Source organism: Haliotis asinina, chromosome 15, assembly GCF_037392515.1.
Source record: "Haliotis asinina isolate JCU_RB_2024 chromosome 15, JCU_Hal_asi_v2, whole genome shotgun sequence".
Classification (NCBI taxonomy): Eukaryota; Metazoa; Mollusca; class Gastropoda; order Lepetellida; family Haliotidae; genus Haliotis; species Haliotis asinina.
Genome location: NC_090294.1, coordinates 1,017,350 through 1,034,481, shown reverse-complemented (window position 1 = coordinate 1,034,481; position 17,132 = coordinate 1,017,350). Strand labels below are relative to the sequence as shown.

Here is a 17,132-nt window from a genome sequence, read left to right as displayed (position 1 = left end):
GCAGCAGTCTCTATATAACCAAGTCTGGACAAGACAGTCGAGTAATCAATATCATGAACATCAATCTACACCATGGGGATGCGATGACAACCCAAGTCAGAGAGCCTCACCACCTGATACTCTTAGCTTGCTCCATATGACAAACATGGATTGTTATGACCCATTCAAACATGTGAGGGACTGCACCATGAGAGCAGTATTCCGGTGTAGCATGCAGACTTACCGCGGCATTCCAGTCTTGCTGTGTGTAGCAGGGCAGGATGGAACTGATCAACACGCTGAACTCGTACAAGAGTTTGTTACTGAAACAGTCAGTGAATGCTACTAACACAATAGTCAACTACTTATATGAGTTTTTAATATGCTAGTATAGCACTGTTATGGCATAGAACTTTATACCATTGTCAGGTGAGATGACACCTGAAACACTTCAGTGACAGTATAACACAGAAGTAGTGAGTTATAAACTGGTATGGCATCCTTCAACTCCTCAACTGCATATCAAGCAATATCACCGTTCTACCACTGTGCCTGTAAAACCTGTGCAGCTAAACAGATGACTGACAGTGTAAGCACATCATATGACACTACAAGCCATGATCAGTGATGAAAAATTCCACATTGTAAGAACAAGGATGGTAGTAAGGATATGTCCAGGACATGTCAAGGGCATGTCAAGGATGTCAAGGATGTCAAGGATATGTCAACATATGAGTGTTATGATCATCAGTGCACTAAGATGATTCTGCGAAACAGGCCTCCTCATGTTGCTGGTTACAGCAACACTAATAGTGGAGTGGATGGAGGTTTTGTTGAGGCTGAAATACTAGTCAGGGGAGGTAACCCTGACAATCTTTAACTGGATGTTAACTAAAACAGCAATAAAACAACTTTAAAGAACGCAGAGTATTTCTGGGTCCCGTTATTTTGGTACAAAAACATTTTTAACAATGGCAGTTGGAAAGTTTTAAGTCTTATTAAATATATATATCAGATTCAGGCAGTTGTCAACATATCTCTATACAACACAGGTTCTCCCTACATCTGCTGAAGCTGCAGATACATGTAAACTCTCTACTAAGGGAGATAACTCCCTTGGGCTTACCATAAACTGCCAAAGCACATTGCTTTCTTCTATATTCCTGCAGAACAGTGATCATGTCACTGTCTTCCTCAACAGACAGAATACTGTGGTCAGTTCCAAGTCACTGAACATTCTTATCAGTGATAATCTGTAAATTCTTTTTCATATTTTGCATGTTTACAAATTTAAGATTAATAAATTCATGGGGGATGAAAGTACACACACACCTTGAACAACTTGTTTAATTTGTGCTTAAAAGTCTGTTTTATTGCCTTCTCCTTTAAGATTTTGAAAAACTGGGCTTGAAGATCAAATACTGAAACCATGTATCCCTGTTTATAGTGTTCTAGACTGATCGCTGACATGTTGAGGTGATTGCTGGAGTACTCACTCGTTGAACTCTTTGTCCAGAGCTGCCTTTGCTGTCATCAACAGGATGGCGCTCAACTGGGATGCTGAGTACTTGGGTCTGCAACAGAGTGAGTGAGTGGGTGAGTGAAAGTGAAAGAGTGAGTGAAAGAGAGAGACCGATAGTGAGCAAGTGATTCAGTGAGTCAGTGATTGAGTAGGACAAAGAGGGACAGAGTTTGTATGAGAGTGAGTGAGTCAGTGACTGAGTAGGACAAAGAGGGACAGAGTTTGTATGACAGTGAGTGAGTCAGTGATTGAGTAGGACAAAGAGGGACAGAGTTTGTATGACAGTGAGTGAGTCAGTGATTGAGTAGGACAAAGAGGGACAGAGTTTGTATGACAGTGAGTGAGTCAGTGACTGAGTAGGACAAAGAGGGACAGAGTTTGTATGACAGTGAGTGAGTCAGTGATTGAGTAGGACAAAGAGGGACAGAGTTTGTATGACAGTGAGTGTGTCAGTGATTGAGTAGGACAAAGAGGGACAGAGTTTGCATGACAGTGAGTGTGTCAGTGATTGAGTAGGACAAAGAGGGATAGAGTTTGTATGACAGTGAGTGTCAGTGACTGAGTAGGACAAAGAGGGACAGAGCTTGTATGACAGTGAGTGTGTGAATGAGTAATCTTGCAGTTCTAATTTGGCAATGTATGCAAACATTGCAAGATCAGAAAATTTACAGGTGATGTTAAATGCCATACCAACAACTATGTAGATTTTCATCAGGGAAATGGTTAGGTTTATCTGATGTGTTCAATATATATGTACCATGACAATACCAGTCATCTTCATGTGAAAGACACAAATTCCCTTCAAAACCGTAGCTTAATATCTGACCATCAGCATATAATATGGACAACATGAAGATTTTCTAAAACTATCTGATAGGAGTTACCTCCCCTGAAGAGCAAAAGCCATGGTCTGGAGCACCTCCCGCAGATTCTCTGAGTATGACCGCATTGGAACATTGTTGTTGTCTGGGGCCAGGTTACTGTCATCTTCTGGGGTGACACAGGTCCTGGAGGAATCAGATTAAATGGAGTCAGCAGTGAGTTCATAAGTTCTAATGCCACTTTAAACAGCGTTTCAACTTGTTTGATTCACAGAAAACAAACATCTATAACAAAGTTAATACAACCATGTGATTTACCTGATTTCTTCCTGTGAGAACAAGTCCTGGTCCGGCAACAGGTCGGCTGAACAAGCACCTGTCAAACAAGTCCATCACATACATAATATCAACACTGGGCATTACACAGTCCAATGGTTATGGCAATCAAATCAAGCCAACCTGTGTACTTATTTTTATTACTCGCCCGTTGGGGATACTGCAGTGTAATATTTTTACGGCAATACTGCACTAGTGTAATCCTGCTTGATGTATGACGTCAATATGGTTCAAAGTTGTGGCGTCACAATGCTAATACCAATGTCGCAATTTTACTAGACCTTGCTTGACTCGCGGAAATCTGAGAGTCCTCACACTGTAGGGAATTTCGCAGCAGTTTCTGTCAATTTATGTTGGCGAGTAATAAACAGAATGCTAAACTCACTTCCGTGAAATATCATTCTTATTAAACTCATTAAAGATTTAGTATCAAACTCGTTTAATAACAATGGTATTACACGGAAGGTCGTTCAGTATCCTCTATATGTCTAATTCTAACTCTTCTACGTTAACACAGACCAGTGACTGAAATAATTTTTCAACTCAACCTGACAGCCGTGCTGGTGGCGCATAAATGTTGCCTGCTCATCTTAAAAGTTGCCTGCCCACATTTAAGTAACCCTCTCTTTGATTGGTTCTTGTTGAACCATGTTTCGAGCTGGTGGAGAGAATTTCCAGGCAGCCTGACTGAAAATTTACCGGCCACGGGCAATCGGGCAGGCCGTTAGTTCGATCACTGACACAGACCCATGATAGGTGCAGCACTAAAGCTGCTTGGTGCAAGTGGACCCACACTGTTGATTTTCTTTACAAATTCAACACAGCAGTGTGTACGAAGTGGCAGATGGACACACAACAACTAGGAACCATAAGAAGGAGTACCCTACATTAATAATACTGGTTCCCTGGTTGTTCTACTTTTGTTTTTGATCCCACTTCATGTGAGAAAATATGTCTGTATATGCTTTCAAGATTGTATTGTTTGTGTTGCTTCCATTCATCAGCAACATTGTTATCTGGGACTTCATTGTACTAGGAATATCCAAAGACAGTTGTATAGCTTCAGCTACATATTTGTATGATCCATCCTAATGTGACAGGTAAGACTGAAACAGCAGTTTACGTGACTGGATGTAATGTTAAGTGTGAATCAATCAACTTACTGTATATGAGTGCAAAAGTAGAAATACGCTGTTCTGATTGGCAAGTATATTGATAAGCATCATTAGAAAAATGACCAATGAAAATAATGGTTAGTGAGGTTTGTGTGGAGGTTTGTGTGGCCCATTTTCTGTTCACACACTACAACAAAAAACTATGGTGCTCAAGAGACATGCTTTATAGAGTGTGAGAAAGATTATTGGTCCTCCAAAATTTTGTTTGGAAAGATGTATGCATAAACAACTTCTACATTGCTATGAGACTCCAGGCATCAATCAGCCATGACCAAGGTAGTTCCATACCTCCAGCATGCTACCAACTCATCAAAGATCCTAAGCAATAATAATCCCTCACTTATGCATACATCCTCATCATTGAAAATCCCTGACTTATGTATACCAAGGCTTCACTTCCCCCTTGTGTATTTTGCAGACTTCATTTGTTATGGTCTTATCAAAGTCCATGTGTTGGGATTGTGTCTGGTCTCTTAATTCCATATTGTACTGTACAGACATCTCTCCTAACTTGTATATATATATGCTGCTCTATCCTTTCGGTGTTCATCACTTGCTTGATAACAGTGTTAGAACATACACCCAAACGTCGCTCTCATAGCAATAATCACGCTGTTGTCATCCTTCCCTACTGCCCCTCACTTCTAAGTACCTCTCAATGATGTTAAATTTTGTTTGTTTCTGCATTAGTTGCTTAACTCTGCACTCAGCAATATTCCAGCTTGTAAGTAATCAAATGTAGACATGATAATCTAGAGAGCATTGAGAGCATGATCATTGATCTTTGCAACTGGGAAATGATGTCATGTATTCCTGCTAGTCACTATTATGACCTGAGTCACTGAAGACCAGTTCTAATGTTGATGGAGTATGAGATTTAGCAATGAGATTCAGTCTGTATAAAGCATTAATCAAGTTGTGACAAGAAGAATTCTTACCAAAATTGACAAAGACTTTTAGGACATCAAGGGCAGCTGGTGCCCAGCTGTAACTGGCGTCCTCAAGACGGAGCTGGGTGTGGATGATGTCAAACAGCAGCTTCTTGCAGCCCTGGATCACCTGGCTGTTCCTGTGTACCGACACTGTGACATACAGGAATAGATTGTAACGGATACACATTAACCAGGTTCCACTTCCCAATGTAGATAACAAGGGGAGGTAATTCAGTTCACAATGGTGTGGCTCCTGCACCACCCTGAGAAATAACAGATATCATTGAGGCTGTTCATAATCCAGTTCAACCAGTGATGGATCTGACCTAGCACACTGGGACAGAACAAAAACATTTTTCAACTGAGGAACTGCTGCTTTTTATATATATATATTTTTCATTTCATGATTCACTGTTTTAAATCAGTTTATGGACGGCTATTTTTCATATTTTTTCTTTGGCTGAACAAGAAATAGCCAAACATCTAGGATGTTTTGCTAAAGTACGTCTGCTGTCCCCAATGCATCTGTGGAATGTCACCTGACTAGTCAGCTTCATCTGGATGTTCTGCTCCGTATGGTTTACAATAATCACAGCACCTTTGTACTTGAACTATAATAGTTCAGGGCAGAAGAGCGCATTATTACACTATACATGGGGGTTGAAAGAACATATTTCTAGTTGAACATTAAATGAATGGCGTGGTGCAAAACTGTGGTGTTCCGATTTCTTGTTCCCTTGAGCATATAAACGGTACAAGTGACATCTTGTGTCATGTTGAATGAAAGATGTTCTATCGCTACTGAAAATTGATAATACACAGTGTTCGAAAAAAACAACCAATTGTTCAATCACATTCAACATTTTGGAAATGTGTTCTACATGTCCCTTAAAAAATACAAATGAAATAAGAAGCACCGGACAAGTCCACACTGCAGAGATGTGTCAACACTTACTTATGTAGAAGATCCACTGTAGAATCTCTTCCTGTCTTGTGATCTTGTGGAAGCAGATGGACAACATGTCAGTGGTCAGCAGGTCACACAGGACATCTGTACAACACACAATTGCCAAAATGATCCAAACATCATTCCATCAACATCCAGTGAGAGGCAACTCCTGAGTAGAACATACCAATCTAGTGAGTCACCTCTCATACAATTTCGATATGGACATTTGTACTATATTCTTAATTTCGCACATGCCTTGGTGACCAAAGGAGCCCAAAAACTTATTTTCAGAAGCTGTGAAAATCTTTCATGAGCCTTCATGGATATATTTGCTTCAGGGTCTGTGTGACAGACTATATCATCTTACCTGGAGCTATGTTGGCCAGGTGTTTTTCCAGAAAGTTGTTGGAAGGAAGGAAGCCACATCGACTCGGACTGAGAGCTTCACTGAACACACAAGGGAACGTACCAGGATGGAACACCAGGTCTCCAGGATGATGATCTTGGATGGTGCTCTCAGAAACTTGGAACTGCACACACAAAGCAGAGAGGAATATTGCCAGGATCTATCAGAGTGGAATTAAGGTCACAGAAACAGTAGTTATTATTATAATGAACTATGTACCAATAGAACGGGACCAGACAAAGCATAGGTTGTTATGATGAACTATGTACCAACAGAACAGAACCAGAAAAAGCAGATGTTGTTACAATGAACTATGTACCAACAGATCAGGACCAGACGAAGTAGAGGTTGTCAGGACAAGTTATGTCAAACCCTGTGAGATCAAACATACAGAATCTGTCGGCGTCATGCAATCAGTATGGGGTCTATTCTAACCAATGATGTCAAACAGTGTAAAGATCATAAACTCACATATTCCAACTTCTGCTGATGTTCAGGCAGCAAATCATCTATTAAAAGAAACCCAAAATTATTGAAGTTCAACTACACATTATAAGTTGTTCACTGGTCCCTCAGGACAATCGGTTGATGTACCCTCAATGATTGTTTATGTTTCCTGAGCCCGAAAGCGAAGGGATCATAAAAAATCATCAAGGGTACATCAACCCATAGGCCCTGAGGGACCAGTGAACAATGTATTTATCTTACCGAATTATGAACTGTCTGAAGCATGGGTGAGTGAGTTGAGTTTTAAGCCGCACTCAGCAATATTCCAGCTATATGGCGGCGATCTGTAAATATTAGTCTGGACCAGACAATCTAGTGATCAACAAACTGAGCATCGATATGCGCAATTGGGAACCAATGACATGAGTCAACCAAGTCAGCGAGCCTGACAACACAAACCCATTAGTGGCCTCTTACAACAAGCATGGGTTTCTGAAGGGTCCTGAAGCATGGTTATCGGATCATACACTTCAAGAAACCTGTTTGAATCAAACAATTCGAATCTTGCATCTTGCTGTTTTTCCTACAGGTATTGTCTTTAATGGCTGCTACGTAATTCCCCTCTCTAATATTCACAGGGACTATATTTGAATGTTTTGTCAAAATTTATCTCTTGGAATGTGAGGCAAATCTTTTCGTAGCCATCGCTTGATTTTGCAGACAACACAAGAGAAACAAATCTAGAGTTATCTCCCTTCAATCCATCTGCATTTGCAAAATATCAGTAATTTCTGAGGATCATGTGCAATTCAATGTTATTCAAGACAAAGAAGTACTACCACAAAGTACTGAAAGAGTTGCCACTGGTAGTGGGGTACATTGCAATGTACCTCGCTTGTAAGTGGGTACGTTGAAAATAAATATCAGTCATGACTTAGCTTACAGCAAGTGGGATATGTCCCTTTGGACAAGCTGCATGTTTGAGTGAAATGTGAAAACTGAATCACCATGATCCAATCCATTTGTGGCAACTTAAACGTCAACTCATGTAAAACTCGCACAAAAAGAGTGCAACACAGAGACATGTAAAGCTGTTGTCAGCTGATGCTATATCTGGCAGATTTCCTGCAGAGTATGAAAATATTATTAGAAACAAAGTCCCACTGCACTTACAGACAGCAGTATTCATGAGAAATGTAACTGAGATTCAGACTCGATTCTTCTGACACACTGGGCGCCCGGTATCTGTTCCAGCCTTTGTCTACACCTGGTTCTTACAAGACACGTGGGGTAGTGGTGGCCAATATTCTGCGTGGTAGATCTACAAGCACTGATAGACAGAACACACATACCTTCAGAGTCGTCTACGTCAGCCTCTGCTACCTTGATGAAACCACCCTGCCTAATGCCCTCCTGAAAATAAAGTGAGAAGAGGATTATGCCACTCTTTAGAAATATCCAAGACATATACTTGGAAGGACAGATAGTTGTCTAATGAAGAAACATTCCACCTGTATATCCAGTCTGGACCAGACAATCCAGTGATCAACATCACGGGCACCAATCCACGCAACTGTGATACAGAGACATGTGTAAACCAAGTGAGCGAGCCAGACCACTGGATCCTATTAGTCGCCTGCTACGACAAGCATGGGTTGATGGACACTAATCTGGCTATTCACGAGTGCCAGGCATATTGAGATCAACGGGCCACTAGGAAGGGGTTTCACATTTTGTGAAGAATCAAACCCTGGTCTTAAGTAACACTGACTCCTGTTTTCACCACTGAACTTAAACTGTGTTTGGCTGGAAATAAGGAGGAATTCATGTGGTTTCCTCTAATACAGCATCCGCCCACCAAAACATCTATGAACAGTACAGGATCTTACATGAAATGGTCTGTGTTCTGTTTTCTGAAATAAGGAGGTTCATGTAGTCCTTAAGGAGTATCTGAATCTAGGGACCATTACAGGATCAACATAGAGCATCAGGGCAATGACAGGTGCCCTTTCACATTCATGCTTCCAAATAAAGAGTGGTGTGGGTGGGAACCTGTATTCCAATACTACATTCAATATTCAAACCTGCCATGATGAAAAGTACAAAACAAGCTAGAGAAGAGACAGAGCACTCGCTTTCTGAAGTGTAAGGACTAAATTGCATATGGTGAGTTTTGAATCATATATGTAGAAATTTACTCAGTGTGAATGGGTCATAAGGTCAGGTTTAAAACAAATAATCGTATTAAGGGTTGAGATTAAAACAACTGAAGACAGGATTAAATAAATAAAAGTAAGGATTAAATAAGAAGGGTAGTGACTAAATCCTAAGAGTGAGAATTACTTCGAAGGGGGAAGCCTAAGACAGAGGTGGACCATGATACATACCTTCAGTTGGTTCTGCATGAGGTGCAGCTCCCTATCTGCCTCCTCCTGTGGTGAACATACACAAACTATCATTATCCACATGTCCCCATACACACAAACACACAGCCTTGCCATGCAGCCCCACCTTAAAATGGGACTAATGAGGTTAAGCAAAGTGTTAATCAAGTCAACATACTGCACTCAATGACTGCTCTTCAGAATTCAAGCTTTTGTATTACATATATTCATTTATTTTCAACATATTGTAACATGTTGCCAACTGCACCAGATGTTGCCTTAATTCTTTAATATCAATATCTAACAATTGTTCTCTGTAATTATGTCATTTTCAAAATTGATATTTCTGAAGTCAGACACTCATTTGGAAAATATATTTTTATGTCTGATTCATCTCAAATGAATGAAATGTTTCACTTTGCAATGAAAATATTTGGTACATTCACATGCATCTAAAGAACAAATTTTAAGAGGGAACTTCACAAGTGACATAAAATACCTGAAAGATGAAACACGATTTGTATACTGTCTTTGAAGGGCTACTCATTTTGTTTATTCCTCTTCTCTAAGGACCCATAAGCAATACCTGGGACATACTCTAAGGTCCAATAAGTGTCTCTTGGGATATACTGTATGGACCTGTAAGTGACACTTGGGACATACACTAAGGATCTGTAAGTGACATTTGGGACATACACTAAGGATCTGTAAGTGACACTTGGGACATACACTAAGGATCTGTAAGTGACACTTGGGACATACTCTAAGGAAATGTAAGTGACACTTGAGACATACACTAAGGATCTGTAAGTGACACTTGGGACATACTCTAAGGAAATGTAAGTGACACTTGGGACATACACTAAGGACCTATGAGTGACACTTGGGACATACACTAAGGAAATGTAAGTGACACTTGGGACATACACTAAAGAAATTAAGTGACACTTGGGACATACACTAAGGAAATGTAAGTGACACTTGGGACATACACTAAGGATCTGTAAGTGACACTTGGGACACACACTAAGGAAATGTAAGTGACGCTTGGGACATATTCATGGGATTTGCAAGTGATATTTGGGATATATTCTTAGGACCTGCCAGTGATATTTACGACATGTTGTACGAACATGTGAGTACTACCAGGACATATTCTAAGACAAGCTAACATCACACAGTAAACATCAACCCATGAACAGACTAGCCCAGAATGTATGGTGCAGGGTATATCTAATCAACCTACATTCTCCACCTTCTCTGCTAGTAAGGCATCGAGAGAGAACGCTGACTTGGCTTCTGCTGTCCTGGTGACACTGGGCTTGGTACTGCAGCTCACACCGGCCGTCTCCATCAGGAAACTGTCATCATTGAGCATCGACTGAAGAACATACACGGCACTTACATCTCAGACATTATTCCATGTTAGTATGTACCATCCACTGTATGCTTGTAATGTCCAATGTATGTTTCTGACACCAGTTGTATCATGTTGCCATAGTGACCATAATTATTATCTTACCTCACACATAAATGTCGCTCTCTGATTGGCTGAGTGCCCTTCTTATAATTATTAATGTATCCTGCATACAAGCGAGGTGCACTGCAATGCACTCTTTGCCAATGGCAGCTCATTCAGTACTTTGTGGTTGTACTTCTTCATCTCAAATAACTTTGACTCCCATATGATGTACAGAAATTACTGAAGTTTTGCGAATTCAAGTAAATGGAAGGGAGATAACTGTAAATCCGTGTTTTCCTCTGTCATCTGCAAAATTTAGCAATGGTTACAGAAAGATCTGCCTCACATTCTCACAAATACATTTTGACAAAACGGTCAAATTTAGTTTGTGTAAATACCAAGAAGAGAAATTACATGCGGCAACTTTACAAAACCTGTGCTTAAAACAGTTTAAAATTAACATTGAGGTGTTCTGTAAGATAAATATGTTGTTCACTGTTCAGGGAACATAAACAAACATCAAGGGTACATCAACCCATGTTCCCCTTCATGAACAGTGAACAACTTTGAATATCTACAGTATTTGTAACAGCAAATGTGTGTTTGCTTTAGGTCATGCCCAGTCATAGACCAGCTACTAGATGTTTCTACCCATCAGTTACATATTGAAACTGGAAGGTACTATAATATGGATAGAAATGACAGATTATTTTTACAGTGCAATGAAGGTTATATGCAGGATGAATACAATTTTCTGCTTGTGTGTTCCAAATTCAAACAGCTTCGATTGAACCTTTTACCTAGAACCTATTGTGTCAATCCATGTAGGGCCAAATTCAAACATGCCATCACCAGACCATAAGCTTATAAATAATTTTCGCTAGCCTTGTTTACCATGCAATGCATCTAAGATGACAATGAATTATCAATCTACACTGTACACACCATGTTTTGAGATTCACAAAGCAACATATGTAGCTATGGGGGGATGGCCTACACTTCTGTAATAAAAGATTTGAAGATACTTCTTCACTGAAACATTTATGTAGAGCAAGAATGATCTACATGCCCCCATACAACATTATGCTAAATACATTGGTCAACATGACTAGACTGAACAGATGCTTACTAACAGTGATATTTGACCATACAGATATGATGTTCCAATGATTTTACAGCATCGGGTGGTGAAGGAGTAAGAAATTGGCTCTGGAGCTCACCTCCCTTTGTAACTGGAAAAGTTATAATATATTCTGCAAAAGTCAAAAAAATTGTAAAAGCTGAATAAAAATGAATTTTAATGAGGTTAGGGTGTTTCAAAACAGCATAAATGTGTGTCAGTTTGATAAAAAAATGAACAAAACCTTATTTTTTCACAAAATATTCTACAAACTGAATATGAATATCAAACTAATAAGTTGTACATTTACAAGGATGTAAAACATATGTGTATATGACATGGCTAAGGAATGGCAGCCATGTTTAAAACCTGACCAGTCTGATGTTAGCACATTTTAGGAACATGCAGAAGAGTCGGTATGAGATGATCAAATACCTTTAGTTTCTGACTAAAACAGTCTCCAGTTAAGTCATGGCCTGTGTAAATGGTGTGAACTTCGATGCAGATCTTTACAATGATGGTAAAATCCACAACCAAATGTCTATGCACCAACAATCATAGATTCCTGCCATGCCCAAGGGACATAGCTCCACACATCGATTTACAGAGTCTTGTATGACAAGGTCAGCCCCCACAGGAAATAAGAAACATTGTTGATAGCACAATGTCTGAGGTGTCAAACAAATAACAAGTCTGTGAAACACACCTGGGATATACATCTGCTCTTCAGAGTGGCATGTGTCACATGGCAATGAAAGGCATCACACATTTGTTAGTGTTTGGTTCTAGTTACTTGTTTTAAAATGAAAATCGTATACATGAAACTTACATGCCATAACTGAATAATCTTTCATAAGCGACTACATTCCAAATAATTATGGTTGTAAGGAAGTGCAAATGGTTATGCACTCTCAAAACATTCAATAATATCATCTCAACATTGACTAACTCTGATAAATCTCCTTTATCTAGCCTCATGTAAGAATGTCGAGTTTTGATTGGTCCACGCGACTCTGATAAAATACCATGTACATCCATCACGATCCGAGAGCGGGAGTATAAAAGTCATGTACTCTCGCTACGAAAATCACATCACCCTGCTACGCCTCTACAACGACGCGAAGTGAGAAAAGCGTGCATCGACAAGCCTTTAGCAACATGCGGTGCATTGAGGTCAAACAATCAGCTGGTGTCAACATGGCAGCAAGTCGATTCGATGCGTGTTGTTTTGTTTTGATTTAGTGAAAACATTCAGCTAGATAAATGCATTACCACATCGTGTCGAGGGAAATACGGGGTTTTATCAGTCCCAAGTTCGGCTCCGGGAATACAACCTTACTCGGGACTGATAAAACCCTGTATTTCCCTCAACACGATGTGATAACTTATAGTATTCTTAATCGTAAATAATTAAAAAAAAAAGAATCCCCTACTTTTTTAAAGAGTATATCGTCATTAAATATAGGGATTATACAAGTGATAAATATAACACTTTCATCTTTGATTAAGCATTCTTTTTTGCAATCAAACTATCCATGGAAAAGTTTGAATTACTAACAGTTCATGTCCTGAAAAATGAAGCAATGTGAACCCTTAAACATGTATTATTGCCAGATGGTGATTAAGGTTAACACACAAGATCTTACCTCTGATTGTGTCGGTTCTGGAGTCCCAGGTCTCATGCCTGCTTCGAGGATTGCCTTGCTAAAATATATCAGAATACAAAAGTCAAAACATTTGATACACCTATCAGTAATATTTACATCACAGCAACTTGTCAAGGCTCAAGTATTCTAGTTATACAGCTGACACATGTCAAAAATCAAGTATTCCAGTTATACCACAGTCACATGTCAAGAATCAAGTACTCCAGTTATACACACAGACACATCTCAAGCATTTCAGTAATACCAAAGCAATCTGACAAAAATCAAGTATTTCAGGTATACCACAGACGCATGTCAAGAATCATGTAATTTGCAGATATACCGCTCACACATGTCAAGAATCATGTAATTTGCAGATATACTGCTCACACATGTCAAGAATCAAGTATTTCAGATATACCAAAGCAATCAGTCAAGACTCAATTATTCCAGTTATACCGCTCACACATGTCAAGAATCATGTAATTTGCAGACATACCGCTCACACATGTCAAGAATCATGTAATTTGCAGATATACTGCTCACTCACGTCAAGAATCATGTAATTTGCAGATATACCGCTGAAATATGTCAAGAATCAAGTATTTCAGTTATACAAAAGCAATCTGTCAAGACTCAATTATTCCAGTTGTACCGCTCACACATGTCAAGAATCATGTAATTTGCAGATATACTGCTCACTCACGTCAAGAATCATGTAATTTGCAGATATACCGCTGAAATATGTCAAGAATCAAGTATTTCAGTTATACATAAGCAATCTGTCAAGACTCAATTATTCCAGTTATACCGCTCACACATGTCAAGAATCATGTAATTTGCAGATATACTGCTCACACATGTCAAGAATCATGTAATTTGCAGATATACTGCTCACACATGTCAAGAATCAAGTATTTCAGATATACCAAAGCAATCTGTCAAGACTCAATTATTCCAGTTGTACCGCTCACACATGTCAAGAATCATGTAATTTGCAGATATACTGCTCACTCACGTCAAGAATCATGTAATTTGCAGATATACCGCTGAAATATGTCAAGAATCAAGTATTTCAGTTATACAAAAGCAATCTGTCAAGACTCAATTATTCCAGTTATACCGCTCACACATGTCAAGAATCATGTAATTTGCAGATATACCGCTCACACATGTCAAGAATCATGTAATTTGCAGATATACTGCTCACACATGTCAAGAATCAAGTATTTCAGATATACCAAAGCAATCTGTCAAGACTCAATTATTCCAGTTATACCGCTCACACATGTCAAGAATCATGTAATTTGCAGATATACTGCTCACACATGTCAAGAATCATGTAATTTGCAGATATACTGCTCACACATGTCAAGAATCAAGTATTTCAGATATACCAAAGCAATCTGTCAAGACTCAATTATTCCAGTTATACCGCTCACACATGTCAAGAATCATGTAATTTGCAGACATACCGCTCACACATGTCAAGAATCAAGTATTTCAGATATACCAAAGCAATCTGTCGAGACTCAATTATTCCAGTTATACCGCTCACACATGTCAAGAATCAAGTATTTCAGTTATACCAAAGCAATCTGTCAAGACTCAATTATTCCAGTTATACCGCTCACACATGTCAAGAATCATGTAATTTGCAGATATACTGCTCACTCACGTCAAGAATCATGTAATTTGCAGATATACCGCTGAAATATGTCAAGAATCAAGTATTTCAGTTATACAAAAGCAATCTGTCCAGACTCAATTATTCCAGTTGTAAAGCTCACACATGTCAAGAATCATGTAATTTGCAGTTATACCGCTGAAATATGTCAAGAATCAAGTATTTCAGATATACCAAAGCAATCTGTCGAGACTCAATTATTCCAGTTGTAAAGCTCACACGTCAAGAATCATGTAATTTGCAGTTATACCGCTGAAATATGCCAAGAATCAAGTATTTCAGATATACCAAAGCAATCTGTCGAGACTCAATTATTCCAGTTGTAAAGCTCACACGTCAAGAATCATGTAATTTGCAGTTATACCGCTGAAATATGCCAAGAATCAAGTATTTCAGATATACCAAAGCAATCTGTCGAGACTCAATTATTCCAGTTGTAAAGCTCACACATGTCAAGAATCATGTAATTTGCAGTTATACCGCTGAAATATGTCAAGAATCAAGTATTTCAGATATACCAAAGCAATCTGTCGAGACTCAATTATTCCAGTTGTAAAGCTCACACGTCAAGAATCATGTAATTTGCAGATATACCGCTCACACATGACAAGAATCAAGTATTTCAGTTATACCAAAGCAATCTGTCAAGACTCAATTATTCCAGTTATACCGCTCACACATGTCAAGAATCATGTAATTTGCAGATATACCGCTCACACATGACAAGAATCAAGTATTTCAGTTATACCAAAGCAATCTGTCCAGACTCAGTTATTCCAGTTATACCGCTCACTCATGTCAAGAATCATGTAATTTGCAGATATAGAACTGAAATATGTCAAGAATCAAGTATTTCAGATATACCAAAGCAATCTGTCAAGACTCAATTATTCCAGTTATACCGCTCACACATGTCAAGAATCATGTAATTTGCAGATATACCGCTGAAATATGTCAAGAATCAAGTATTTCAGTTATACAAAAGCAATCTGTCAAGACTCAATTATTCCAGTTGTACTGCTCACACATGTCAAGAATCATGTAATTTGCAGATATACTGCTCACTCACGTCAAGAATCAAGTATTTCAGATATACAAAAGCAATCTGTCAAGACTCAATTATTCCAGTTGTACTGCTCACACATGTCAAGAATCATGTAATTTGCAGATATACCGCTGAAATATGTCAAGAATCAAGTATTTCAGATATACAAAAGCAATCTGTCAAGACTCAATTATTCCAGTTGTACTGCTCACACATGTCAAGAATCATGTAATTTGCAGATATACCGCTGAAATATGTCAAGAATCAAGTATTTCAGTTATACAAAAGCAATCTGTCAAGACTCAATTATTCCAGTTGTACTGCTCACACATGTCAAGAATCATGTAATTTGCAGATATACCGCTGAAATATGTCAAGAATCAAGTATTTCAGTTATACAAAAGCAATCTGTCAAGACTCAATTATTCCAGTTGTACTGCTCACACATGTCAAGAATCATGTAATTTGCAGATATACCGCTGAAATATGTCAAGAATCAAGTATTTCAGTTATACAAAAGCAATCTGTCAAGACTCAATTATTCCAGTTGTACTGCTCACACATGTCAAGAATCATGTAATTTGCAGATATACCGCTGAAATATGTCAAGAATCAAGTATTTCAGTTATACAAAAGCAATCTGTCAAGACTCAATTATTCCAGTTGTACTGCTCACACATGTCAAGAATCATGTAATTTGCAGATATACCGCTCACACGTCAAGAATCAAGTATTTCAGTTATACCAAAGCAATCTGTCAAGACTCAATTATTCCAGTTATACCACTCACACATGTCAAGAATCATGTAATTTGCAGATATACCGCTGAAATATGTCAAGAATCAAGTATTTCAGTTATACAAAAGCAATCTGTCGAGACTCAGTTATTCCAGTTATACCGCTCACACATGTCAAGAATCATGTAATTTGCAGATATAGAACTGAAATATGTCAAGAATCAAGTATTTCAGATATACCAAAGCAATCTGTCAAGACTCAATTATTCCAGTTGTAAAGCTCACACATGTCAAGAATCATGTAATTTGCAGATATAGAACTGAAATATGTCAAGAATCAAGTATTTCAGATATACCAAAGCAATCTGTCAAGACTCAATTATTCCAGTTGTAAAGCTCACACATGTCAAGAATCATGTAATTTGCATATATACCGCTCACACATGTCAAGAATCAAGTATTTCAGTTATACCAAAGCAATCTG

General features: G+C 38.6%; 1 protein-coding gene across 1 annotated transcript in view; it reads right to left on the bottom strand.

Annotated features, from left to right (window-relative positions):
• The window catches only part of LOC137266465 (mucin-4-like), an 82,405-nt gene that overhangs the window by 11,366 nt on the left and 53,907 nt on the right, over positions 1 to 17,132 (bottom strand). Inside the window, exons 6-17 of the mRNA XM_067801966.1 lie at positions 13,180 to 13,237; positions 10,198 to 10,332; positions 8,955 to 8,999; positions 7,920 to 7,980; positions 6,592 to 6,629; positions 6,082 to 6,244; positions 5,721 to 5,816; positions 4,772 to 4,915; positions 2,641 to 2,698; positions 2,386 to 2,508; positions 1,476 to 1,553; positions 224 to 302 (exon numbers count right to left, since the gene is read on the bottom strand). Coding sequence (XP_067658067.1) covers positions 224 to 302; positions 1,476 to 1,553; positions 2,386 to 2,508; positions 2,641 to 2,698; positions 4,772 to 4,915; positions 5,721 to 5,816; positions 6,082 to 6,244; positions 6,592 to 6,629; positions 7,920 to 7,980; positions 8,955 to 8,999; positions 10,198 to 10,332; positions 13,180 to 13,237 — 1,078 coding nt within the window. The remainder of the gene's footprint in view (positions 1 to 223; positions 303 to 1,475; positions 1,554 to 2,385; positions 2,509 to 2,640; positions 2,699 to 4,771; positions 4,916 to 5,720; positions 5,817 to 6,081; positions 6,245 to 6,591; positions 6,630 to 7,919; positions 7,981 to 8,954; positions 9,000 to 10,197; positions 10,333 to 13,179; positions 13,238 to 17,132) is intronic.